Below are 22,777 nucleotides of genomic sequence, written 5' to 3'. Positions count from 1 at the left end.
GCTCGACGAGAAAACTTTCGGCGAAAATCGCGAACCGAACTGGTAAGTTGCTTTGTCGGCACAATGTGAGCATTATGATGGCGTGCTGGGAGGAAAGAAGTTTGAAAAGTTTGACAGAACGGCGAAGAGGGGATAGAAAGCGGAAATCTTCGTGACACGAAGAGAAGGTGTTGGAGAGACGCGATGAAATAAAAGTCGTAAAATTTAACGGGCATTGCATTCAATCAACGTTCGTTTGTGATCAAACGAACAGCTTCTTCTTTCGTTGGCTGAACTTCTCCTTGCCTCGTTTGCTGCGCGCGTAATTTCCCCGTCTTGGTCTCGTCCGAGAGCTTTCTAACCGTCGAGGAAATGTAACGCCGAGTTATAGAGAATTCGTCTCGATTAACAATTTCGGAAAAATAAAAGAGAACGCTGTTCGCGTGGTCGTGAGCTTTGCATCGTCGTTTCTAACACTGCTGCTGATTGGCAACGTTCTCATAAACTCTTGCACGTGTGCTCGACGAGACCCCCTATTTCCCATATGTAGTACCACAATTCACGTGGGCTTATGGCGTGCAAGAGTGGGCGGCCACGTTAATGTGTATACGTGGATACTCGAATAGTCCCCTCAGACTCTAATTAACTCGGATATTGACCAGAGCAGCTTATATCAGCGTGTGTGCGCGCCGTAACGTGGGCTTTTTTGCTCTGCGCGCGTTCGGCCGCGGTACACAAACGAGGGGAAAAACCAGGCAAAAAAGTGGTTCCAATTTATCAGACTCCTACGCTTTTATCGGTACGCCATTTCTACGTGCCTCTTCAGCAGCGGGGAATGTAAATGTCAAAAACTTCGCAATCACGTGCACCGAGACGTGACATCGGTACACGATACGACAAGGGCTCTTTTCGAATGCGTAACGAGAATGCGTACCAAATCGCGTTTTTCGTTCGAGAAATATCCAACCTTTTGTTCCTGGCATGCTCGTTCTCTCGATATCGACGATGCGCGAGTTAGTCCGTTGAACGATCTCAATGAACGGCGAACATAGTTCGTTCTAACGAATCGAATTCGACCAATCCTAAAATCGAAACGATTAAAAAAGGAAAAAACAGAAGGGAAAACTGTTGCGTGTATGGTAAAAGATTGTCTGAAAACGTACTCTGTAATTATACTAACGAAATGATAAATTTTGTAAATTAGTGTTTCTGAGAAATGAAACGCTAGTCGCTTATTTTGATGCTAAAATAAAACAAGAATCTTCAGGAAGTGTAATCGAACAGTTAGCTGGATTTCTGAACGGCTGAAATCACGATGAACGATAGTTTAGTCGAGGGAGATCCGTGTTTGGAAACACCACGAGTAAGCTAGTAGGTTTAAGATACTCGAGACACGTCCGACACGTTTCAGCCTTATCGAACTCAGCTCAATTTATCGCAATATCACTCACCGCTTTTCGGCGTGGGGAAGATGTTATAGGCTGAATCTCGAACCCAGGACGTGACTGCCACGTACTCCTTAACGAACGTCGGTATGTCACACCTGAGCACACCGGTATTTCCAGGAAGCACGTAAACATCTCGCACTTGCACTTCGTACTTTTGACGTACCACTGAAAGAAAGAGCGTCGATATCAGTTTTCCATCGTTAGCCACGTTTGTTCCGTGAAATAAAGTTACTTCTATGGAACGGAAGAAGGAACAAGAGGATGAGTTACGTAATCACGGAAGACGATGACGAAATTTCAAGGAAAATCGACCAAGGAAAATTTCCGAGAATTTACTCGATCTTCGTTCGACTTTATCTCTAGTTATACCGCGACAATTATCGTCAGGGTTGTTTTAACCTCAGCAATTCTATTCAGACATCGATATTCACGAAAGCAAATCTCGAGAGCTCAACAGCTTATGGCCAGATATTCCAGACCGTAACGACCCGTCTCTCGTCGTTAACTCCAATCATAATATAAGGCACTACGCATTGTCTATTACAGATTCGTTATTCTACTCGCCAACAACGTCGCTTTTCAACCTGTCTACGACCCGTGCATTCGGTAATTAGTGGCTCCCTCTCGTGTTTTCAATCCAGTTCTCCAGCTATCGCGCACAATCCACCCTTTCTATTCTACGTAACGCAACTCGGCGATTCTTTCCAGAAATTTTCGTTGATTCACGAGCCGCTAAGCGCGATAAGTGATTCTTGCCAGGGCTTGGACGCGATTGTTATTCCCAGCAAAAAACCAACGAAAATCTTTCGTTCGTCTTTTATGCTCGCCAGGGATTGCGTTGTTTCGTCGGTTTCCCCGTCTTTCGCGCACACACGCAAACATGAAACACGGTAACACGTATACCGACAAAACGCTCGTCTGTTTCCGGTGGTCGCTAGAAAAACGCGAGCAAAAGCTTGGCAGCGTGCGAGAGCTAAAGTTGGATCTTGATCTTGGCAGTGAGTGTCGCTTGTTAGCCATAAGCGGCCACGGATTCTATGCAGTGCATCTGCGAGCTGGGGGATGAAGCAGCAAAGCAGCGATAAATGTAGTTGGCGCGGCTCTCTCAAGCCGCGATCATTCTTCCACTTTTACCCGCGGCTCGTGGTTTAGAACGTCATCCTGTAGAACGACCGATTACGTTTACGAGCGACGAGAGACTACCGGAGACATCGCGGTATCCGATAACGAAAAATCTTGCAACGCGCCTAGCGAGGAGCGCCACGAAAGAGTTACACGAAATGTAAAAAAAAAAAAGAGAAATATCAAATCGCGAACTCGAGGCATTAAATGCCCGCCACCCGATACCAACGGAACGTGACGTTAAGTTAGCAGATGGAGAGCGCGGACGTTGCTACAGCTACGCGGTGTTCATGGCGTAATTGCGAGCCACGACACTCCGGGAACGTTCCCCGGCAATTTTTTGCCAGATTACTGCTGTCGCGTTTTCTGGTTCAGCGTCCGAGAGGCACTCTTTGTCCGAACGATTCTGTACAATTCGCAAGGAGTTCTCTTCTCCACTTGCCGCGAGATATCACGAAATATAGCGCTCTCGTTATCGTTGCGCGACTGGCTATTTTAAAGATACACAAAATGCACGAAATTTCTATGGGACAGAAAAGAAATAAGAGGAAAGAAAACAGAGTCGATGATACATTGGGATAAAATTATCGAGCAATTTTTTAAGAACCATGCAGATGAAAGTGACAGATTAAGGTAGAAGAGAATAGGGAAGGAATTTCTATGGAAGGGAAAGGAAATAATAAAAAGCAATGGAGAATCAATAACACATTGTGATAAAACCATCTGGCAATTTTGCGAGGACGATGTAGATGAAAGTGAAAGATGATGGAGAATGGAAAGGAAAAAGTCTAGCTTCCGGACCGGAAGGGGAAAGCAATCGGTTGGAAGCGAAGAAATAAAGGTACTCACCGGCCTTTACCGTGATTTCACGGCCCAACACCCTGCCGACGCTGTTCGAGGCTTGACATCTGTAGACAGCCGCGTGGACGTCGTGTCGGTAGGTCTCCGCACTGAATGGCAAAAAATACATTGAACCATTCACCAGCATCTCACGGATGTGAGGTATAGGGAGGACCGGTGACTCGTCCCCCATAAGCCAATCAATCCTTGGCAAGGGACTGCCCTGGGCCGAACAATGGATCATAGCCCCGGTCTCGTTCGAGAATTCGACCGACGAGCGTGGCTCCGAGATCAACACTGGACCCTGACTGTCCAGCACCACACCCCGTCCTGTAACATGGATCGCGCGGCATGTTCCGTTTAGAAGGATCGACGTTCGGACACGCGGAAAATCGAGAAGGCTTTTGGGAAGACGTTAATGGAACTTGACCGAGATTGTAGCGTTAATTTCTGTGAAATTGCATTAGCTAGAAGGTCAGGGATGTCGTTTGCGAATGACATTTATAAGTAGATATCGATCGAAGTGTAACGTGAATAAGAACAATGAACTGTTGGTATTGTCGAGTAAAGTGTATAAACTTGCGTACGTATTCGCGTAATTACACGCAGGAAAGGTATTCTGGCCGCCATTACGCAAGAAAGGGGAAACTTTTTATACGTCCTAGGGGAGATATCAGATTTAAACTCTCAAAAGCAGACACAACTCGGTACTGTGCTGAAAGTACGTATCTGCTTTGACACGATGAACTACCGTAATTAATTATTTACGGAGAAACTTTCATCTAGATACGAATGCAATGAAACAAAGAACACTGTGATTTAGCGGTCTCGTTCCTTGTTTCGTATAATTTTACGACGAATTGATATAGACAATCTATTTAGGAAATAGAAACAAGCCAATCGAAAGGTGATCAATCGAGCGACGTGTCTGGATAAAATACTGGAGAAGTACATTGGACGGAAAGGAGGATATTTTTCTCTAAACGAATAATTCATCCGAAGATGAATCGAATCAATAAGGATATTCGACCGGATAAAGAAACAATTGGTTTCCCAATATTCTCTTGGCCTCGTAGGTAAGCTCGAACGAACGGTTGCTTTGCAACTTCTTCGATATTCCCTGCGCGCATCTGCGGTAAGCGGTTTATATTGCAAAATGCACACACATATATATAGCTATGTATGGACACGTATATCCGGTAAACGCCGAAGAACTTCCGTTTTGTTACGAAGCATCGAAGGAGCAGCAGAGTGGCTGCACCAAGTATGCAGCAGTAACAGCGGGATCAATCATATTCGATCTCCGTCTTGTCAGTTATTACGGTCTGTGCGCGAGATCATTTGCATTCATCGCCGGGAATGCGGCGAATTCATCGCTCAAGCGTGAAAAATATATAATAGGAAAAATGTCCTAGCAATTTCAAAGATTTATACAGCGTTCAATTCGTTTTTTAAGCACGAAAACGTTTCAATCCTTTGAAACAAAATGCGATTGCTTTCTAGAAAATGTTACTCGAAACATTATTCGATTTGCCGCGCGCGTCTCTCGTTGAGCGTTGAAAAGAGAAAAAATAATGAAACCACCGTCGGCATTCACTGTATTCAAATAATGATAACCGAACCAACTTCCCGCCGACGATAAAACGCTCACGTACGCTCATCCACATTCGCTGAATGGCGCGCGAAACGTCGCCTTTCTCCACACCGTGTTCCGATTGCAACATTTACCACTCTCCCACTCGCTCGGTTCGTATCATTTCCTCCCAGAGCGTTTCCTTTCCACAACCCCTGCCTCTCTATCGGCGGGTTTCTCCCCTATATCTCTTCTACCAGGCAAATCTGATACAGTATCACCGACGTGGCTAATGTTCTCGAAATTTCACGACAATGTTTTTCAGCGATCGGATCGTGACCAAGCGTATAGACAATGCGTACATGAAAACCATACGAGGGAACCGATGTATTACGTAGGGACGGCGATTTGATAAGCAGAATTTCGATAGCTACGTGAAACTATGAAACCGTTAAAGGTTCATCGCCACGAGCTCTATACGTATCGCTACATCGCGCGCGCGTCCATCCAATTCGCGAAAGCGTATATGTGCCGTGAAGACGTTTATATTCGGCGCTTCCTGCCCTGTAGGAGCGCGCGGTACACCTGCGCCGCCGGTTTACAGCTATGCAACCCTGCCATCTAGCTCGCATTTATACATGAGCCAGCTCGCTGCTTTCCATGGATGCGTATACATACTACATTCATCCTCACACGTATGGATATATAGTATATTCAGAGTACAGAGTGCACACGTATCGTGTGCATCGGTACATCTGCTACTCCCAGGGGGGGGTTCTTCCTTTCAAGCAAGGGACAAGCAAACTCGCTCGCGTGCTCGTCGAACGACAGCGATGGAAAATAAGGTTAAATTAATACGCGTATAAAGCAGTTTGTCGCTGACAGCGAAGGCAAAACGGTTATTAAGGGGAACTATGCCCGCTGTGAAGGAAAATTGTCCTCGTTCTTCTTGTTTACGAGCAAATTCGATAGAGATTCCGTCTAACTCGATAACCAGTAGCTTCCTCTGATTCCCTGTCCTCGCTTTATCATTACGAATCGTGGATGAAATAAGGACTCTTTGATACTACAGTCGCGTTTCACGCTTTTGGCCAAGATATCGTTAGATATTTTTCGCTCTCGGAACATAAAACTTGGAAAATCTTTTCGTTTGTTTAACGCTCGTTACGCTAATTAATTGAAGCTTATTGGAACGATTCTTCTTTCCGACCGAGTAGCAGGATTAAAGAAGGTCGTCATAACAGGGGAATTGTCATACCGCAGAAAGGAAGACGGTAGAACGAATGACCATTGATCGAAATTATTTGCGCATTCGACCGTATCCGCTTATTGTCGCAACGTTTCAATCTCTCGATGCGAGACGAACAAAAGCAACGTGAACGTGGGATCCAATTAGCGATTGGAATCGCGTAATTCTACAAAGAGTTGATCAATTCAGTAACACCGCATTTCCATAAGTAACCCTGTTAACGCGTCTCCGTTACGCGATCTAACGATCCGTCTTTAGTCACCGTTCTACACACCAGCATAAATAAACCAACGAAATAAAACAGAAACGTTGAATAAAACATTGAAAATCTAAACACGCGAATCGAGAATATAAATAATACAACAAAATAAAAGAAACGAGATTCGTTGCCGTATAAATTTCCGCGATTTTTCCCTATAAACTTCGTAATCACTCGTAAAGTTCGTCGGAATGTTCACTCGTAAAACGCGCTTTTTTGTCAATTTTCCTAGCCATTTTCCTTCTTCATTTTATTTAGAAGCGTCACATATTTGCCCCCGGGATTCGTGACACGGTCACCGTCCACAGCTCGCCCATATTTGTAGCCGTCACTTGAAATCCCCTTGTACAATTTTCAGTTAAACGCGTTCAATCTCGTTACGAGCGATGTACTCTCGAGCACGCGCGTACACGTGTTACGCGCAGTTACATGAGACGAACCGGAGAAAAACGTGACCCCAGATTCGATGATATACCTCATTAAGGGGAATTGGTGCTTAAGTCCCCTATGTTGGGCTCACGTGCAGCACGAAACCAGGCATCGAATGTTAACGCGGTGTCCAAATAATCATAGGATGGCAAGCAATGAAAACAGGAAGCGATAAATTGTACGCGCGTAATTCCGCGACATCGCGTTTTTATTTTCCCACGCGGACGCGTACAATGCGCGAACGCTCAGCTCTCATAGATGTTCTCATAGATGTAGCGTCCTTTCTTCCATCGTTTTTTCTTCCCTTTCTTTCTTTTTTTTTTTTTTTTTTTTTTTTTTTTTTATACCACTCCGCTTGTCGACGCGCAACGAGGAAGAATGCACTGTTCGGTAGACTGGTATGACTACGTGTACGGAGCCAAAGGAACGAGATATGCGTGAAACTATCGGCGAGGTGAAGCGTAGACGGTCGAATCAGTCACGCGAGAAATATACTCTCCATTTTTTCCTTCCTTTCTATACAACCGATCGACAAAGACGCAGTCTGAAAGTTCGCGCCATATATTTCGGTGTACGCGTTTGACCAACTAGCCTTTATATTACACCACACGAATTCCGATTCCATGTACATCGAAGCTCGATAGAGGTTTCGACCCCTTTTCATTTCCTCGTTCTGAGCAGTACGAATTCCCACTATGCTACGGCTATCGTACGTTTACGGTATCTATCCGATGGGTCAAGTGTGAAATTTAACGAACAGAATGGTAATTGATCTCGTGACGCTGGATTTGAAACGCGGACAGTAATGGTCCATTTCCTTTTTCGAGTTACACGCATGGAATACAAAGAGTCACGAGTAAACGACTTTCGAAGGTATACCAGGAGTTTCTGAACGTTCGATAAGATGCTCGTTTAAATATTGCGAAGCAAGAAGCGTTGTCGAGAGGTATGAAATTCAGCCATCGCATCGGCCGATGAGCATCTGCTGCCACGCGCATAACGGCGCGTATAATACGTGGCTTCGCGGAACAGGATTGAACGCGGCTTAATTAATCATGGTGAAATTCGGCTCTAAAACTTGTTTGCAGTTGCCCTGCCTCGGGCGACAGGGTTAATTTCGGTTATACGAGGGAATATTCAGACGCGATTTAGAACGAACTTTCGCCTGTCGACCACGTGGATCGTTTGCGTGCATTCTTTTCCGCTTCTTTAGAATTTGCTCGAGATAATCTCGGATAACGAGAGACCCGCTCTATTTTTCTTCTTTTCTTTCTCTTTTCTACGTCAGTCGATAATTGCGTAACGAGAAGGGGCGGTGAAACTCGATGCGTTTGCACGAGTCACTTCCGGTATTCCGTAATCGTCGGATAACTACATTGCCAGAGACAATTATACGCCGACAATGTGCTTGCCGCAATTACGAGCTGCTATCTCTCTTTTCCACGTTGTGACGCAACTATTTGCCACTGTATATTTGCCTGGCATTTACAGAGTGTCTCGGAAAATTCCAAATATTGTGAAATCTCTGGTGCTGTCGTGTAAGCTCCTCGTACGGCTGCCGGGTCGACGTCCATGCCGTTAATTCGCATTTCGTGAATTCAACGGTTGCAAAGCATTCGTCGTATCGTTTATACATCGACGTAGTTTCACGGCACGCTCGCACCGTTGACTCTCTTATTCTCCTTAGAGAGTCCTGCTTTTGACGCTGTCGCACATGTTTTACGCTCGCGCTACTTGATGCGCTCCCACTTCACCGTGCGCGCTGTGTTCTTGGTGATTTCGTCGGTTGAAACGCTTCCTCTGTTTTCGGGCCCGGGAATATCCGTTTGCAACGAAAATGTTTCCGGATCGCGTGGAATGTTAAGCGGATATTGGAGTTCTTTAACTGTTTTGTACTCTGCGCGAAAAAGGAGCGAAAAAAGCGGAAAAGAAAAGGGAGCGTCGTTTTCGAAGCAAAAAACATTTTCCACTTCCCACGCGATACCTAGAAAAAGAAAAAAGGAAAAAAATACAACTTTTTAAACAAATTTCCAACCAACGCAAACACTCTGCAACATAAAGTTAGCCGAGATATCCCAGACATTCAAGTGAAACGAAACGGAAGTCGCGAAATTTTTCGGCAAACTGTTCGCCAAATATTTGGGTCACCGGCGCGTTCCATCCAAATAAATACCGGAGAAACATTTCTGATCCTCTGTCTCGTTGAAACGAGAGAATGTTAGAGGGTAATATCGACGAACCGAATGCCGTGAACAAAAAAATCCTTTGACGCACAAGGGCTTGTACACGCAACCGCCCCATCGTCTCTCTCTCTCTCTCCATGCTCTTCACGCTCTCCACCCAGATGCATTCCATTACGCACATGTGACCGAATAACGGTTACGCAGCTTCTACCAGTTCTAGCAACGCGATACACCTGTGCCGGTCTACAATTATGCACCGGCGCGGCGCCATTTATGTCGCATTTATACACTCTCCTCTACATTCACCCCTGTCTTTTCCGCCGCGTTCCACCAACATGCATCCGGTTGCTCTTGTCGCGAGTATGCGCGTCACACGGAGCCGCTGCACGTACGCGCGCATCAACTGTGCAAACGTTGCGCCCGTTCCAGCGACTGTTACGCTGGGACCAGCCCTGTATTCTCGCGTTGCACTTTCTGATTAATTACAGAGCGCTGTCACGCTGCAGTGGACCGGCATTATCATCCGGAGCACGGAACTCGCGCGTCGCTGACGAATTAACCGGCGCGACGTAGCTCGGTCACCCGTGACTGTTAGTTCTTAACCGAAGAATCGCGTAGGAAAATCGCGTAAGAGAATCGCGTAAGAGAATCGCGTAAGAGAATCGCGTAAGAGGATCGCATTCGACCGGAAGGAAGAAGATGAATCGTTAGACTTTCTTTGTGAGAATTCGTCTGAAAATCGAGGAAATCCAGAGTTCGTCTACTGTCGTTAAACCTTCCGGTTCGTAGAAACATCGAAGAGGTTTAATTGTAATTAGACCGAGGCTCGAAGTCAGGTGTAATTTAAGACCATCTCAAAGTACCATCTCGAAGTACGACTCGAGTCGAATGGTAGATCTGAGCCATCGGGTTTCGGGTTGGATCGACTTTCAACGAGAATGGTTGAACGCCATGCGGTCGAATTCTCGAACTTGAATTTCGACGACAGCGGACGCTGCTTTAACGCCGGTTACTTCGACTTCATCCACTGTTACTTACAAACACTCCAAGTTCAAAAGCCCCGAAAACGTATACGGTGTAGTAGCGGATCTAACGAGTGTCGGTGGCAAGCTTTGCGATCTCCAATTACTCTCCGTTTGGATCAAATTTCGACGTAACTGAATTTTATATCGTCGTATCTCGCAGCTGGAATTGCTCCGTCTCTCTTTGCGAGTAAAGTGGATTTAAAACAATAACCGCGTCTTCTTTCATCGAGTTATCGTGAAATCCTTTCCAAGACGCTATACGAAGAATCGAAGCGTTGTAGTTTAATCGGTCAAGATTTTAACGAACCCGACCCGAGTTTCGATCATCCTATTGCCTTCCGTTAATTGGCGCCAGCTTCGAACACAACGCGAGTTCTCGTCGCGTCGGATCGATAGCGCGGATCGCGATTATCCTTGCGTTCGGCTTGCCTTAATCCGACTTAAGCGCCTACATAAATACGAATATATTTCGCATACGCGATGACCGAAGTTAGCTGCAATGCAGTGGCGCGATACGAGAGGCGGCTAGGATTTTCCCGGCACGCGCACACCGTTAGGATCGTTTGATCTGGATCATGGTTAATTTCACCGTTGGTTATGGCGCACAATACCGTACCAATCACGCCGTGACTTCGCTGCATTGCGCAGTCCGATTGGTTTCTCCGTAGCAGCCACGTATACACGCGCCCGTGCCTTCGTACGCATACATCGCCAAATCGTACGATCGTGGCTGTGCCACCTGCTAGTATAGGTGAATGCGTGCGAACGTGCACACTATTGGACAGGTTACATATACACGCGTGTCACCCACATAGCGGCGCGCGTGTAATCGACGACCAGATAAAGCTGTGAGACGGATCAATCCGTGACGAAGCCATCGACTTCGAAATGCTAGATTTCGTTTCAATCTCGTCGACGGATCGCGTTCTATTCACGGAAGGAACGCGACAACGCCGTCGGACGAGATACATCCTCGAATTATGGGGCAAATTGGACGATAGATCACTTTGTCGCCGGCAGACTTTTTAACCGGGAAATTCCGTGTCAACGGTTGGCCGGTAGAATGAGTGATTTAGAGGCACAAACGCGGCCGGCTGACTTTCTTCCCTCTATCGTTCTCCCGTGAATCTCTTCTACCTTGCCTTTTTAATTCGGTTAGACTGTCTGGCGATGCACAGGAATGGGCGTGTCTCTCGTGCATGCGTCCGTAGGATTTGCAACTTGTCCGTTCCCAGAAAATTTTAAATTGTAAATAAGGTTGCCAAGTTGCTTTCGTGTTGAGAGAACAAGGCAAGCTCGTTGAGTTTTCGCGAAATTCGCAAACTAGCTTGGCTCGTAAATCAAGGTTTCGCCAGACGTTAACGAAATCTGTGAAACCACATAATCCACAGGAAATCCTGTTCGCTTACTTTCGACTCTTGAATTTCCCAGAGCTATATGCCTATCGGTCTGGCAAAATCGCGAAATAGGAAAACAGGAATGATCGATGGAAAATGCTGACGCGTGACAGTCACGCGGCAGACTTTCGACACGCGAGACGCTACTGTGAATCGGTTGCCTGGCTTGTGACGGCACATAACTTCCCCGTCGTTCGACTATCTCTCTTTTTATCCGTGACGATCTATCGCATTATGTACCGTGTCGACACCTTACCGCCTCACTTTGAACAACGTCGATAGTCTGATCTTCGAGCACATAGGTTGACACATTATGCACGCACCATAGAGCATGTTGGTCGAGAACGGGTTGGGCGAACGGAAGAGGAAAGGAAAGGAAGGGAAATCAGCCGGCATCGACGATGAAATTAGTTGGTCGCGTCACGAAGAGCCTTATACCTCGTCTGGCCTTCTTTCCTTTCTTCCTCTCTTTCTCCTCCTTATCGCTTCTAACCGTTCGATTTCCTTTCTTCTTTCTCCGATTCCCTCTCGTCTGCTCTCTGGTCCCTCTTCCTGCCGCTCGTCACTCCCTGTTTCTCTGTCTCTTTCTTCACGACGCGAATGAATATATTTCCCTCGGTAGCGTCTTCATCCGACCGAATGGAAGAATCTAGCGAGACGGGAGCAATATCGACGGAAATCGAATCGCAAAATGGAGAAAATGACTGCGAGTGCTTCACCCTATCATGGAGAAGAACGAGGCGAGAAAATCAGCAGAAAGGTGAATGAATGCGAAAGAGAAGGAGGGAAAATACGGCAAGACGGACGGGGGACAGAACAGGTAGAGGGACGAAGATGGATATTCGAGGGACAGAGAAGGATGGACAAAGCGCGGGAGAGAGAGAAAGAGAAAGGAGGAATGCATTCCTGGGCGAGTTAATCCCTGGAGTCTGGAATGGCTGACAATGCCATGGATCCATGCCTTCTACCTTCCTCTATGCTCTTCGTGATCGTGTGCGTTCTCGTATGTACGTGCCATCGAACGATGGTACGGAGGAATCAAGCGTTCCAACGTATTATCGTCTGCAATCGATTCGCCGATTCTTAATATCGCGAAACTCAGCCGTAAATGGATCATAATAGAGGTGAAAGTCGGGGATCTTACGTGCGGCTGCACGTATTTCTTAACGCGTTCCCCACCGCATCTGCGATCGAGCCCAATGCGTTGACCCAATCGTTACCATAAGCAGCTTACCAAGAGCTTGTCGGATCGTCAGTTATTCACGTTATATTTCCGTCGTCTCCACGAATTGCCATTTGCTCTCTTCCGCTTTTTCCACGTTTCTGCTGCTTCCTTTGTCGTTTGTACGACAGAATGTAATACGATAACAGATGAAGATAGCATTGGTTAATTCGAACTCATTGTGGATCCTCGCGAAATTGAATTGCCATCGACTCTGGAAACGTGCTCTAGTACTCGACGAGTATACGATTATAACGACACTTGTTTCTTATTAGATGAAGTCGTTTTTATTAGATGAAAACGTGTTCCATACCGCGAGTGGGTAATTTTTAATTGGTTGAATTTTTAACATCGTCTAAAATTCTGGTCTGGCGATTTTTCAACGAGCACTACGGAGCGCAATTGGCTATTTCGGATGGTTCTATCGCGCTGACAACCAAACCAATTTTCTACTTCCTTCGCGAATAGAACAATTACTATCTAACATCGTTACGAGAAAAGTAATTTTTCATCGAGCTCGATGGCATGACGTTAACTCGTTAATTGGCAACGTGAAGAGGATATGCGGATCGTTCGAACAGAGAATTATCGAAGATAACTTCGTTTCATCGGTACGACGATCTCTTTGGAGTATGTTTAATTGTGATTTTATTTAAATAGAGACAAACTTGTACGTCTCGCGTATCAAACATAGAAACGTCTAAAAAAGAGATGGAGACGAGGTAGCGAAAAAAAGCGAATAAGAAGAATCGATTGGCGTGGGACAGAAAATGAAGCGCAAAATGCAATTAGCCAAGCTACCGGATAATTGAAACAGTGAACAGGAAATGGGCTCGCGGCAAGGTAATACGATTGAGCCCTTCTTACGATTCTCAGTTCCAGAGAAAAAGAACATCTTGAGAGGCGAACAAAAAAAAAGGAGGTCGGTCGTGCACCAACGAAGAAAGCGTTTGACGACATCGTGGGACAGCTGCACCGTAAACTGCTTAGCAGCAGATAGTGGCTGGCCAAGTTCCTCCACTGCCGGAGTAACTTTCTTAATCCGGTTCTTAGCTGGGTTAGTCTCTGCGATTAATGCTTCGCTAGCCTGCCGCCACCCACTGCTCAAGAAATTTCTGTCGAGCTGTCGAACATCGTCTGATAATCGAACGATCGAGTCAAGGTCAAAACATATGGCAAGTATTTGCTGATCTACGAAACCTAGCTGTACACCGTGGAAAGAACAAGTCGAGTAAAATAACAGAAGAAACAAAAAATAAAAAATGGAAGAAGAGCAGAAGAAGTGGTGTACACGATATTGGATAGCAATAATTCTTCGGTCGCAGTCAATAATTTCTTTTTCGTTCACGGCTGGCGTCGATGGAACGATGTCAATAAATACGACGATAAATCAGCTATAAATCGCTATGGAGCCTGGCCATACAATTCAGATGCATCGATCGCGAGCTCGACTCGAGAAACAAAAGAATTAACCAGACACCTGCGTCGTCGTCGCTTCGCGTCCTATTTTGGAATGGGAAATTAATCACGAATGTCGCGATTGCCACGCGAGCTTTTTTTCCGAGCAGCAAACGAGCACGGCAAGCGCGATTCCGGCCGATGCGATACAACCACAACAACGACAACGACAACGACGAATCTCTATGTGTGATCTCTACATCCTCTTCTTTTACCAGCCAGGTGTTCGTAGCTTATCACTCACCAGTATCCGCACTCCAGCGACACGCTGAATTAGCATAATAGCACCGATGTCGTTACGAGCCAGTGAAACTCTTCAGGATACTTCAGTGCTCCGATACAATGGAATATCGATCGCGACCGAGAGAAGCCAGTCTCGCCAAAGGTGTAGACGACGAAACAGTACGCCTCTTGACGTATTAAAGGGTACTGCACGAAATATACAGAAGAGGGACAAAGGGTGGTCCACCAAGGGACGGTGTACAGACAAAGGTGTAGCCGAGGGTTATGGCGATCCCCAAACAAATCTCTACTTAGTCACGGGACAAAGTAAAATTGCGGTTTAGCGCGAAAGAGTGTATATAAAACAATCGTTTCGACCAAGTTGATGAAGAATAACAGGGAAATGAACAAAATGACTGTAGAAGAAACAGGAACGAGTGTAAATAATTGTTGCACTTTCGTCGTGGCACTTTTTCATCCCCTGTCGTGTCTGTCTGGCGAAGAAATGTAGAAGCGTATTATAAGGGTCATTGTCCATGCCCTGTTCACGCCGCCAAGTTAAACTACGACTAATTTCTCCGCTTAATGTGTCGCTGTAGCGAATGAAACGCACGTTTCACCGGCACGTAGAACTTTGTCGGGCTTTTTTAATGTGGGAATCTCATTCAAAGATGAAGTTCGTTTGAACACGAAAGAAGAGAGAGCTGGATTTGGTGTTCATAGACTGCGTGGATTAGGTTGAACTGTCCAGTCTCTTTTATCAATGAAAGAATTGAACCGACTAGTCGCGCTGTTGAATTCTCCAGCGCGAAATTGCAGTTAGGGCTTCCATCGACCAGACTTTATCAGTAGATTATCTTGGAAATTCTATCAAAGAATTTCGGAAAATTTCAAAAAGATTCAACGTAATGCAAATTTAACAATTTATTCTGTAGAAATATTACAAATGATATGAAATGAAACAGTCTTCCTTGGAATTTTTGTCATAAGAGTCGTACAAAACCATTAGCAGACAAGATACAATGAAAATAGCGAACCATCGCTATTTAAACATCACAGAGAATTATGGAGATCGTGACAGTGGCACTAGAGGTCATTGAAAATCAGACAGAGGTCGTCGAGGTCGTGTTATTGGTGCTCAAGGTCATATAAAGCTCGTGGTATTATAGAGATAACGTGTTTGTAGTGTATAATGACATATTGACTGTCATGTACAACGTCGTATGCATGTGGCAATATTATTATTCGAAAGTTCGCGTGCACGTAAAATATGTGGTCCTCGTTCAATTTGTTGAAACATATCTCGCATCCTAGCGGTTATTTAAAAATGGTTGATATTCACTTTTTTCAGCATGAATGATTCAACTGAATGATGTTACCGGTAACATCTAAAACGACCCAATAAAACCTGGGTAAAGCAAATAGTCGTGAACGTGCTCGTGTTTCTCGAATGCTGCAATTTGCGCGACGCACTAAAACGTCATTCTAATTTCGACCAGGACGAATCGCGTTGGCGAACTTCCCGCATTTTAGGCAGTTTTGTCCTCGCGCCGTCCCGCCCATTCGCGCATTCCGTCTCATTTCGCATTCTAATTACAAGCTGCACAGTGCCGCGTAAAGCGTAAATTATTTTCAATTGTCGGATAAAATATGGCACGCATACAAAGTACGGCCGTCACGCCGTCACGCCGTTACCCCGTAAATACGGTCTGGCCGCAGATATTGTTCATTATGCGCTATCCATCGTTAATTGCTCCGAATATAATTAAAGGGAGCGGACTGGATGGACGAATTACGCGGGGAGGGGGCTGGACGTTGGGCGCTTACGCGGTATAGCCTCGATTCTTTTATACCTTTTGTCTGCGATTTTTCTTCTTTGCCCCGCGCCTCCCGTTTCCATCCTAGTTCTCTCTTTCTCCAACGTATCGCGTCACTTAATTCGCCAGTGTGAACATAGCCAGAGCCAAGACGTTTATTTATGGCAATTTAACTCGAAACTCCATTCGCGGGGCGCACACGCCTCGTTTAGTGCGCGGCATTTAAAAGTTCCGGCCGAGACAAAAGTTCCACGGCGTTAATAGTTCCGACGGGCCCCGCTATTCCTACAAATTATTCGTGTGTTTCGCCTTTCCCCGATTAATTGCTGCCTTTTTAATTACTCCTATTTTGCAAGAGTTCGCGTGCCACGGTAAGCCTCTGGTTTCGCGTTAACGAAAATATTCGCCTATTAGCGTCACCGTTATTGTTGTTACCGTTCTCGTTTGGCAGATTCTACCTTAACCGCCAAAGGATAGTATACGAAGATATTAGCCACAAATTGGTTACATTCTCCTCCTTTCGGATCGTCCTCTTTGAATCGTTCGACGATATAGATTTTCAATATCGTCCAACTACTACGAGGAATTATTTCGCAATTTAATAACCTGCTGGGGTTTCTCCCTCGTTCCTTACGCAACCAACAGAGTAAAATGAAACGGGATTCTGATAATTTTCAAGGACACACGACACCGTTCTTGCATCACTTTTTCTTCGGCACAAACGTAGAATCGCGACTCCGATCGATGCCGCATCGCGTAGATTTCATTTAGAAGTCCCTGTGCAAGTTCTTTCTATGAGGAAATTAAACGAGGAGACTAAAAAGCAGAAGATGAAGAGGAAAAAGAAAATACGACGGAGGGGGAAATTCTATCTGATTGCCAGTCGCCACGGAAGTTGTACCATCGTTCGACAAGCGCCGACTTCTTCGAGAACGCGTACTGAAAAAGTCCGTCGGCGAAATAAATTAAAAATTCTCTCGCCATAACGAGCGAACGGAACAGTTCACGTTTACTTCGGTGGAAACCCAGGATGCACGGACGCCGCATCCGATAATAGCGACGTGATCGGACGCAACTGGAGCATGTGGACCAGACGTTTTCGTAATTCGGTCCAAGTCGCGGCACGCCGGACAACCGTGACAGCTCCGCACCACCGATGCGAATCGCAGTTCCAAATAAATTAAACTTCCCTTTTCCTTTACCTACTATATACACTCTTTTGAATTCGCCTCTGATACTCTGTTTCTGCCTCGCGTGTAAATGCTGTAACGGGGGGCGGACATGTGCCTGTGTAGCTATGTGGAACGCAACCACAAGTGTATCTTTGAAAATTCGGACGGTCCGGAATTGTGGGTCCAAATGGATCATCTCGAAAAATTGAAGATACTTCGGGAAAGACGTTTCGTCGATGATGTCGACTTCTTGCACTTTTGAAACGTCCGCCCTAGTATACGAAGAGTAAAAGTTTCGTAACCTTTCTAGGTATAAGGAAGTGAAAATGTCTGCTACATATATATGTACATATATATAGTTCAACTCTAAATCTGGTTTAAAAGCAATGGTCCATCTACTGAATAAACAAAGAGTTTCATTTCGTGCTCTTCTGTTCCATTACCGGGATTATCAGAATATTAATGAGATAAGTGAATGTGAACTTAAGTTATTAATCCTCGAACGCCAAAGAAGAAAGTCTCTAGGCATGTACGTAGGATCGTATTTTCTGCCTTCTTTAGGCCAACCGTAATAATAATTTATCATTTTCATTTAAGAGTTACTTACTACTTGCTAGTAGATTGGAGCGTGAACGTCAAAACCGTGAAGCGGAACGACGCGAAGCAGAATGCGACGAACTGGTGCGTCCACGTGAACTGGACATTTTCGAAATTTAGGGCAAACCACGATATAGACGGGAATAGAAAAGGGGAAGGCCGGTATTGGTTGCGCAACGTCATCGGCTTGACAGATCGATCGTAATTAAATCGATGCGATCCGACGCGCTCCTCCCATATCCATGGACTTAACTCTAAATCTAGGAATGGGGTCGATCGAAGCCACCATCAGGATGCATTATGGAGCCAGAGAGGACATGCTCGCACATAGGTGGACGCGGTGGGCGGCGGGGTTATCTCGCGCCTATTTGCACGATAGTCCTGTTTCCGATTAATCAGGTCCCCTGGAATTAACGCAGTCCCCAGGGACTGCGTCACATCTCACACGTATGCATACCTGCTACATGCACCTCTCTCCGTCTCTCCCAGGTCTCTTCCTTTCTCCATTCTGCTCGCTTTCTCTCTTCTGTCCCAACTATATCCTACCTGTACCCCCTTCGCATCGATGCTTCCCTGCTCCAACCCCTTGCAATCTCTCTCTCTCTCTCTTTCTCTCTCCCTCTCCTTTCATTACATTTGCATAGGTGTACACTCTTCTTCGTCCTCACCCTATCAATTATATCTCACTCTTTCCCGCTCACTTGATTCCTGCTACTTTGTTCTTCTCCATCATCGTCGTCATTTATCTGCATACCTCTTCTTTCATCAGCTCCATCCGTTCCATCAGTTTTTTTCTGCCCCATCTCTGTCTATCACGGACATCGATCCTCCCGTCCCTTTGTACTTCCTCCGATACGCTCTCCCTCTCTTCCTCTTTCTTCTTTCGTTACACGTTTCTCGTCCTTCTCTTCTTATCAATTTCACCCCGCCCGTTGCTCTTGCTTGTCCTCCCTCACGACTTTTTCGAAACGCGCTCCAGCTGAACGCGTCGAGGGACGTGACTAGAGGCGACTTATCGGCGCGTGTATCGCTCGATCCCGCCTAGTCCCCGTTTCAAAGAACCCGCCGCTCCCAAAGGCATTTTTGCCCTTGTCGAGGGGTACACTTTTTGAAAAGCCGCGATGATTCTCGTGGCTGGAATTTTTATTATCCACCACCTGTCTTGTTCGATGCGACCGATATAAACTTAACGATCCCAAGTACCGCGATATTTTCCCTCTCTTTTGCCTGCACCGTCCTTGATTCCTCGCTGAGCGCGCTTTTCACTAACCGATCGTGCCCGATCGTTCAACTGGACCATTCTCCAATTATCCCGCTTTCTCCCGCCAACGAACCTCGAGCGGCTCGTTATAATTGGAGAACCGCCCTGCGCAAACCTGTTCCGCCCCATGACAGGAGATTAATTCTCTCGGGACTCGCTTAACTAGGGGCAAAAACTGCCCGCACACGCTACGCATATTCTCACCGGTTAATCGCTGAATATTTGCGTTCTGGTAAAGGCTAATTAATGGCCGTTGCGCGCCAGCCTCGGTGCGCTCGAACGTTTTAACGTTTGACCAATCGCCAGCCAAAAGAAAGCATAACATACATGTGCATCTCGTCGTATGGTTCACCGGTTCCATAATCTGGCTTACGCTCCTGTACAGACACCACTGCACGTTATCTGGGTCGAATACGCGTTAACGTGAAAATTTATTCGTGTTTCGATGGGAAGGACGAGGAAAGGGAACAAAGAAAGAAGGGAAAAATGAGAAAAAATCGGCAGAGCTGCGAGGAAAAGAAAAAACGGACGTGGACACGACCCCGGCATTATTCCCCAAATACGCTGTGTGTTTTCATGAAAATGCAATGTCACGTTGGCTCCCCATTACGTGATGAGAATCAAATTTCCTGGGACGCACAGGTAAACCACTTTCAAAGCGGCCAATGTAAGCACGCTAACATTCGTACATCTAATAATTAGGTACCATGATAGCGTCGAAATGGTGCATGGGATAAGTGAGGATAAGTTCGCGTCCAGAACCGCTGGTTAGTCGATTCGTCCACTCGTACGTTGTTTGCGTGCTCTACTCATCCGTCATTTTTTTTTTTTTTTTTCTTTATCTCTCGTTTCTCATCTGATAATAACGTCGTTTGCGATCATTCTCGCGTAATCGCGTAATTCACCTTCGTCGAGTAGAGAAAGAGTTGCTTGTTACCGTAGTTCCCAGCAAAGAAAGTTAAATCCAACCGGAACCGATTTAAGACATTGCATTCATTCACGTTCACGAACCGAAGAATGGAAATATTATTGGACGGATCGACTGGAAAACGATATCGGAAAAAGTTATTCGATTTATAATGTACACATATGTGCCGTATATACATTTTCTGATACTCTGTCGTGGCTTTCCTTTCGACAAACCATATTTTCCTTTTCTCTCCTATCGAAAGAAATAAAATATTTCTTTCTAAGTGCCTCTTTGTACAATATTATTCAATATGTCCAAGCATCAATCGAATAATTCATATTTTCGTACGAGAAAAGCCTGTATAAATTTCATCAGGTGGCGGAATCGATATTCCCGATCGTTGCCACGCGCGCATAACATTATGCACTGTCGATTATTCCCATAATTTCGTAGCTGCATCGCGCTCGTAATACCTCACGGCTAAATGGAATAATCCATCGAGGCTGTGTAAGGCTTTCGTTCCCCTTGTTCCGGGAAAAGTGCATTTATCCAGATTTATTCAGCGCATCGCCTATTTCATCCGGCAAATATTGGTTCTAATTTTTCATCGACAGGGCACGCTTTACGACGGGCATCGTAATCGGCCACGATGCACCATCGTACGGGAAGCCCGACACGCGGAAATGTTCTGTTTGAAATATGAAATATAAATTAGCCAACCCGACCATTCGTTTACGTCTATTACAGGAACAAATATACGGAATTAAAGATCGCATTTATCGTGTAAGTTACGCGGTCTCGCGGCTGAAAAACAATAACCGTGCAATTTTTCGCGATCGCGAAACGTTTAATCATCATGAATATCCGTGTTCTTTCGTTGAAATTTTCCTACCTCAAGTAAACTCATATATCACTCGCAATTACTGTAATTTCACGGTTGTTTGCATTTAAAAACACGCTTTGTTCGCGAGAAATTTATTTCGCCTTTCTTTGCTTCTCCCTCTTTTTTTCGTTTTTCAATTTCCGGCGAATTGAAACTCGGTTAGTTTACTTTTTATAGCTTAGCCTTTGAATTCGTTTTTTTCGATGTTTGACATAAAAAGCGATTAATCGTAGCGATAACGGTGTTCTGTTGGCCGGCGCATTAACGTTGGCGATATTCTTTCGGTCAGGAAGTTTCGCTTATTTCGATCGTGATGGTATTGTATCCAAAATCGCGGGAAATTCGCGTGCTGTACCAGCGAGTATTGATTGCTAGATAGTCTCTCGACTGATCCTTCTCTATCTGACACGCTTCTCTGCCAGAGCGTTGCATTTTAACGTCGACTAATAAAATTCATGGAACTGGTTATATCGTGTTCGATGAAAGCAATGCAGCGCGGTATGTCCATTTGATTAAGAACAGAGAGAATGAGATCGGCTAACGAAGGCAAAATGAAAAGAGAATCAACCGTGATGCAGCTGCAATGTTTCAAATGAATAACTATGGAATCACATGTTGTGTAACATTGTACGCCGAGTGAGATTTCAGCAAAAGTGTAAAACAAGAGAAGAATTACACTGCGAATGGAATTTCTTTTTACAAAGAAAGCAACTGTTCGAGCTTTCACCTTCCCGCTATACCACAATGAAATCCGTTTTGCGCAATTAGGGGAATTCAATCCACTCGAGTTCGACCAAGAAAAATGAATCTTCCACCGATTCTTCAAACTTTCTTCGCAGAAATCCGTGAAGCATTCCCATGTTTTACGTTTATAACGATATTATCTTGAATTTCTTTTCTGAAGTTTCCATTCCACCATCATACATGCAGAATACTTTGAATATCTTGTATACCTTCTCACATTATGCGTATTTTGCACATTTTTACATCGTCAAGTCTCTCATAAATGTATAAACATCTGCAATTCTTTCATGACAAATAAAACCTCTATCATAGAAAATGTTGAAGCCGTCACCACTTCTACGAAAACTACATCTGGTCTTTTTGGTTTTCTCAAGCGCTGAAGTCATCGACAGCATATAGACAAAAGACTAACATGAAGGCAGACCATAAACAGTAGACAGGCGACGTTGACTTCGGGGTTTTTCAGTTTTAAGGTAACATTGCCAGCGTGCGGATCTGGACCAGCTCAAATTGTATTCCTACTTATTATTACACTTCTCTATTAAATTAAATATATATATTTTGTAGCTTACACTTTATCCACGCGTTTTCTCTCTTTATACATCTAATAACCTTAACAGAAAAGATTATCGGTTCATCTATTTTCCGCGACATTTCAATCTTCGCGTTATCTTAAATCAAAGTCGTGCACGAAATTGAAGCTAATAAAATATTTTTTAAGGAAAGAATGCAGATCGCCTCCGTTTTGGTCCGTTTGTTAACCGCGAGGCTGCGTGAATGGGAAAAAAAGGCGGAGAATCCGCAAATTTACAGCGGATTGACGGTATTTTCAAGGGAGAAAGAATTTGCCGAGCGTTCCGGAACTATGGACGCGCGTGAGCGATCCTCAAAGCTCGGCCGCACAATTATTTTCACATAGTCGGTCGAACCGAGGTAAAATCTGTTCGTCGATCAATCGATTTAAAATGCCATTTCCAGCACAGATGG

General features: G+C 45.1%; 1 protein-coding gene across 11 annotated transcripts in view; it reads right to left on the bottom strand.

Moving 5' to 3' along the window:
* LOC100644003 (Down syndrome cell adhesion molecule-like protein Dscam2) overlaps positions 1 to 22,777 on the bottom strand; it is a 173,307-nt gene that overhangs the window by 59,525 nt on the left and 91,005 nt on the right. For all 11 annotated transcript variants that reach the window (XM_048414430.1, XM_048414439.1, XM_048414431.1 and 8 more), the window contains 2 exons: positions 3,399 to 3,719; positions 1,431 to 1,592 (listed from right to left, as the gene is read on the bottom strand). In XM_048414430.1, the coding sequence (XP_048270387.1) occupies positions 1,431 to 1,592; positions 3,399 to 3,719 (483 nt within the window). The remainder of the gene's footprint in view (positions 1 to 1,430; positions 1,593 to 3,398; positions 3,720 to 22,777) is intronic.

Source organism: Bombus terrestris, chromosome 2 (assembly GCF_910591885.1).
Source record: "Bombus terrestris chromosome 2, iyBomTerr1.2, whole genome shotgun sequence".
NCBI classification, from domain to species: Eukaryota; Metazoa; Arthropoda; class Insecta; order Hymenoptera; family Apidae; genus Bombus; species Bombus terrestris.
Note: the sequence above shows the minus strand (reverse complement) of the source record. Positions and strands in the feature narration are given on the sequence as shown.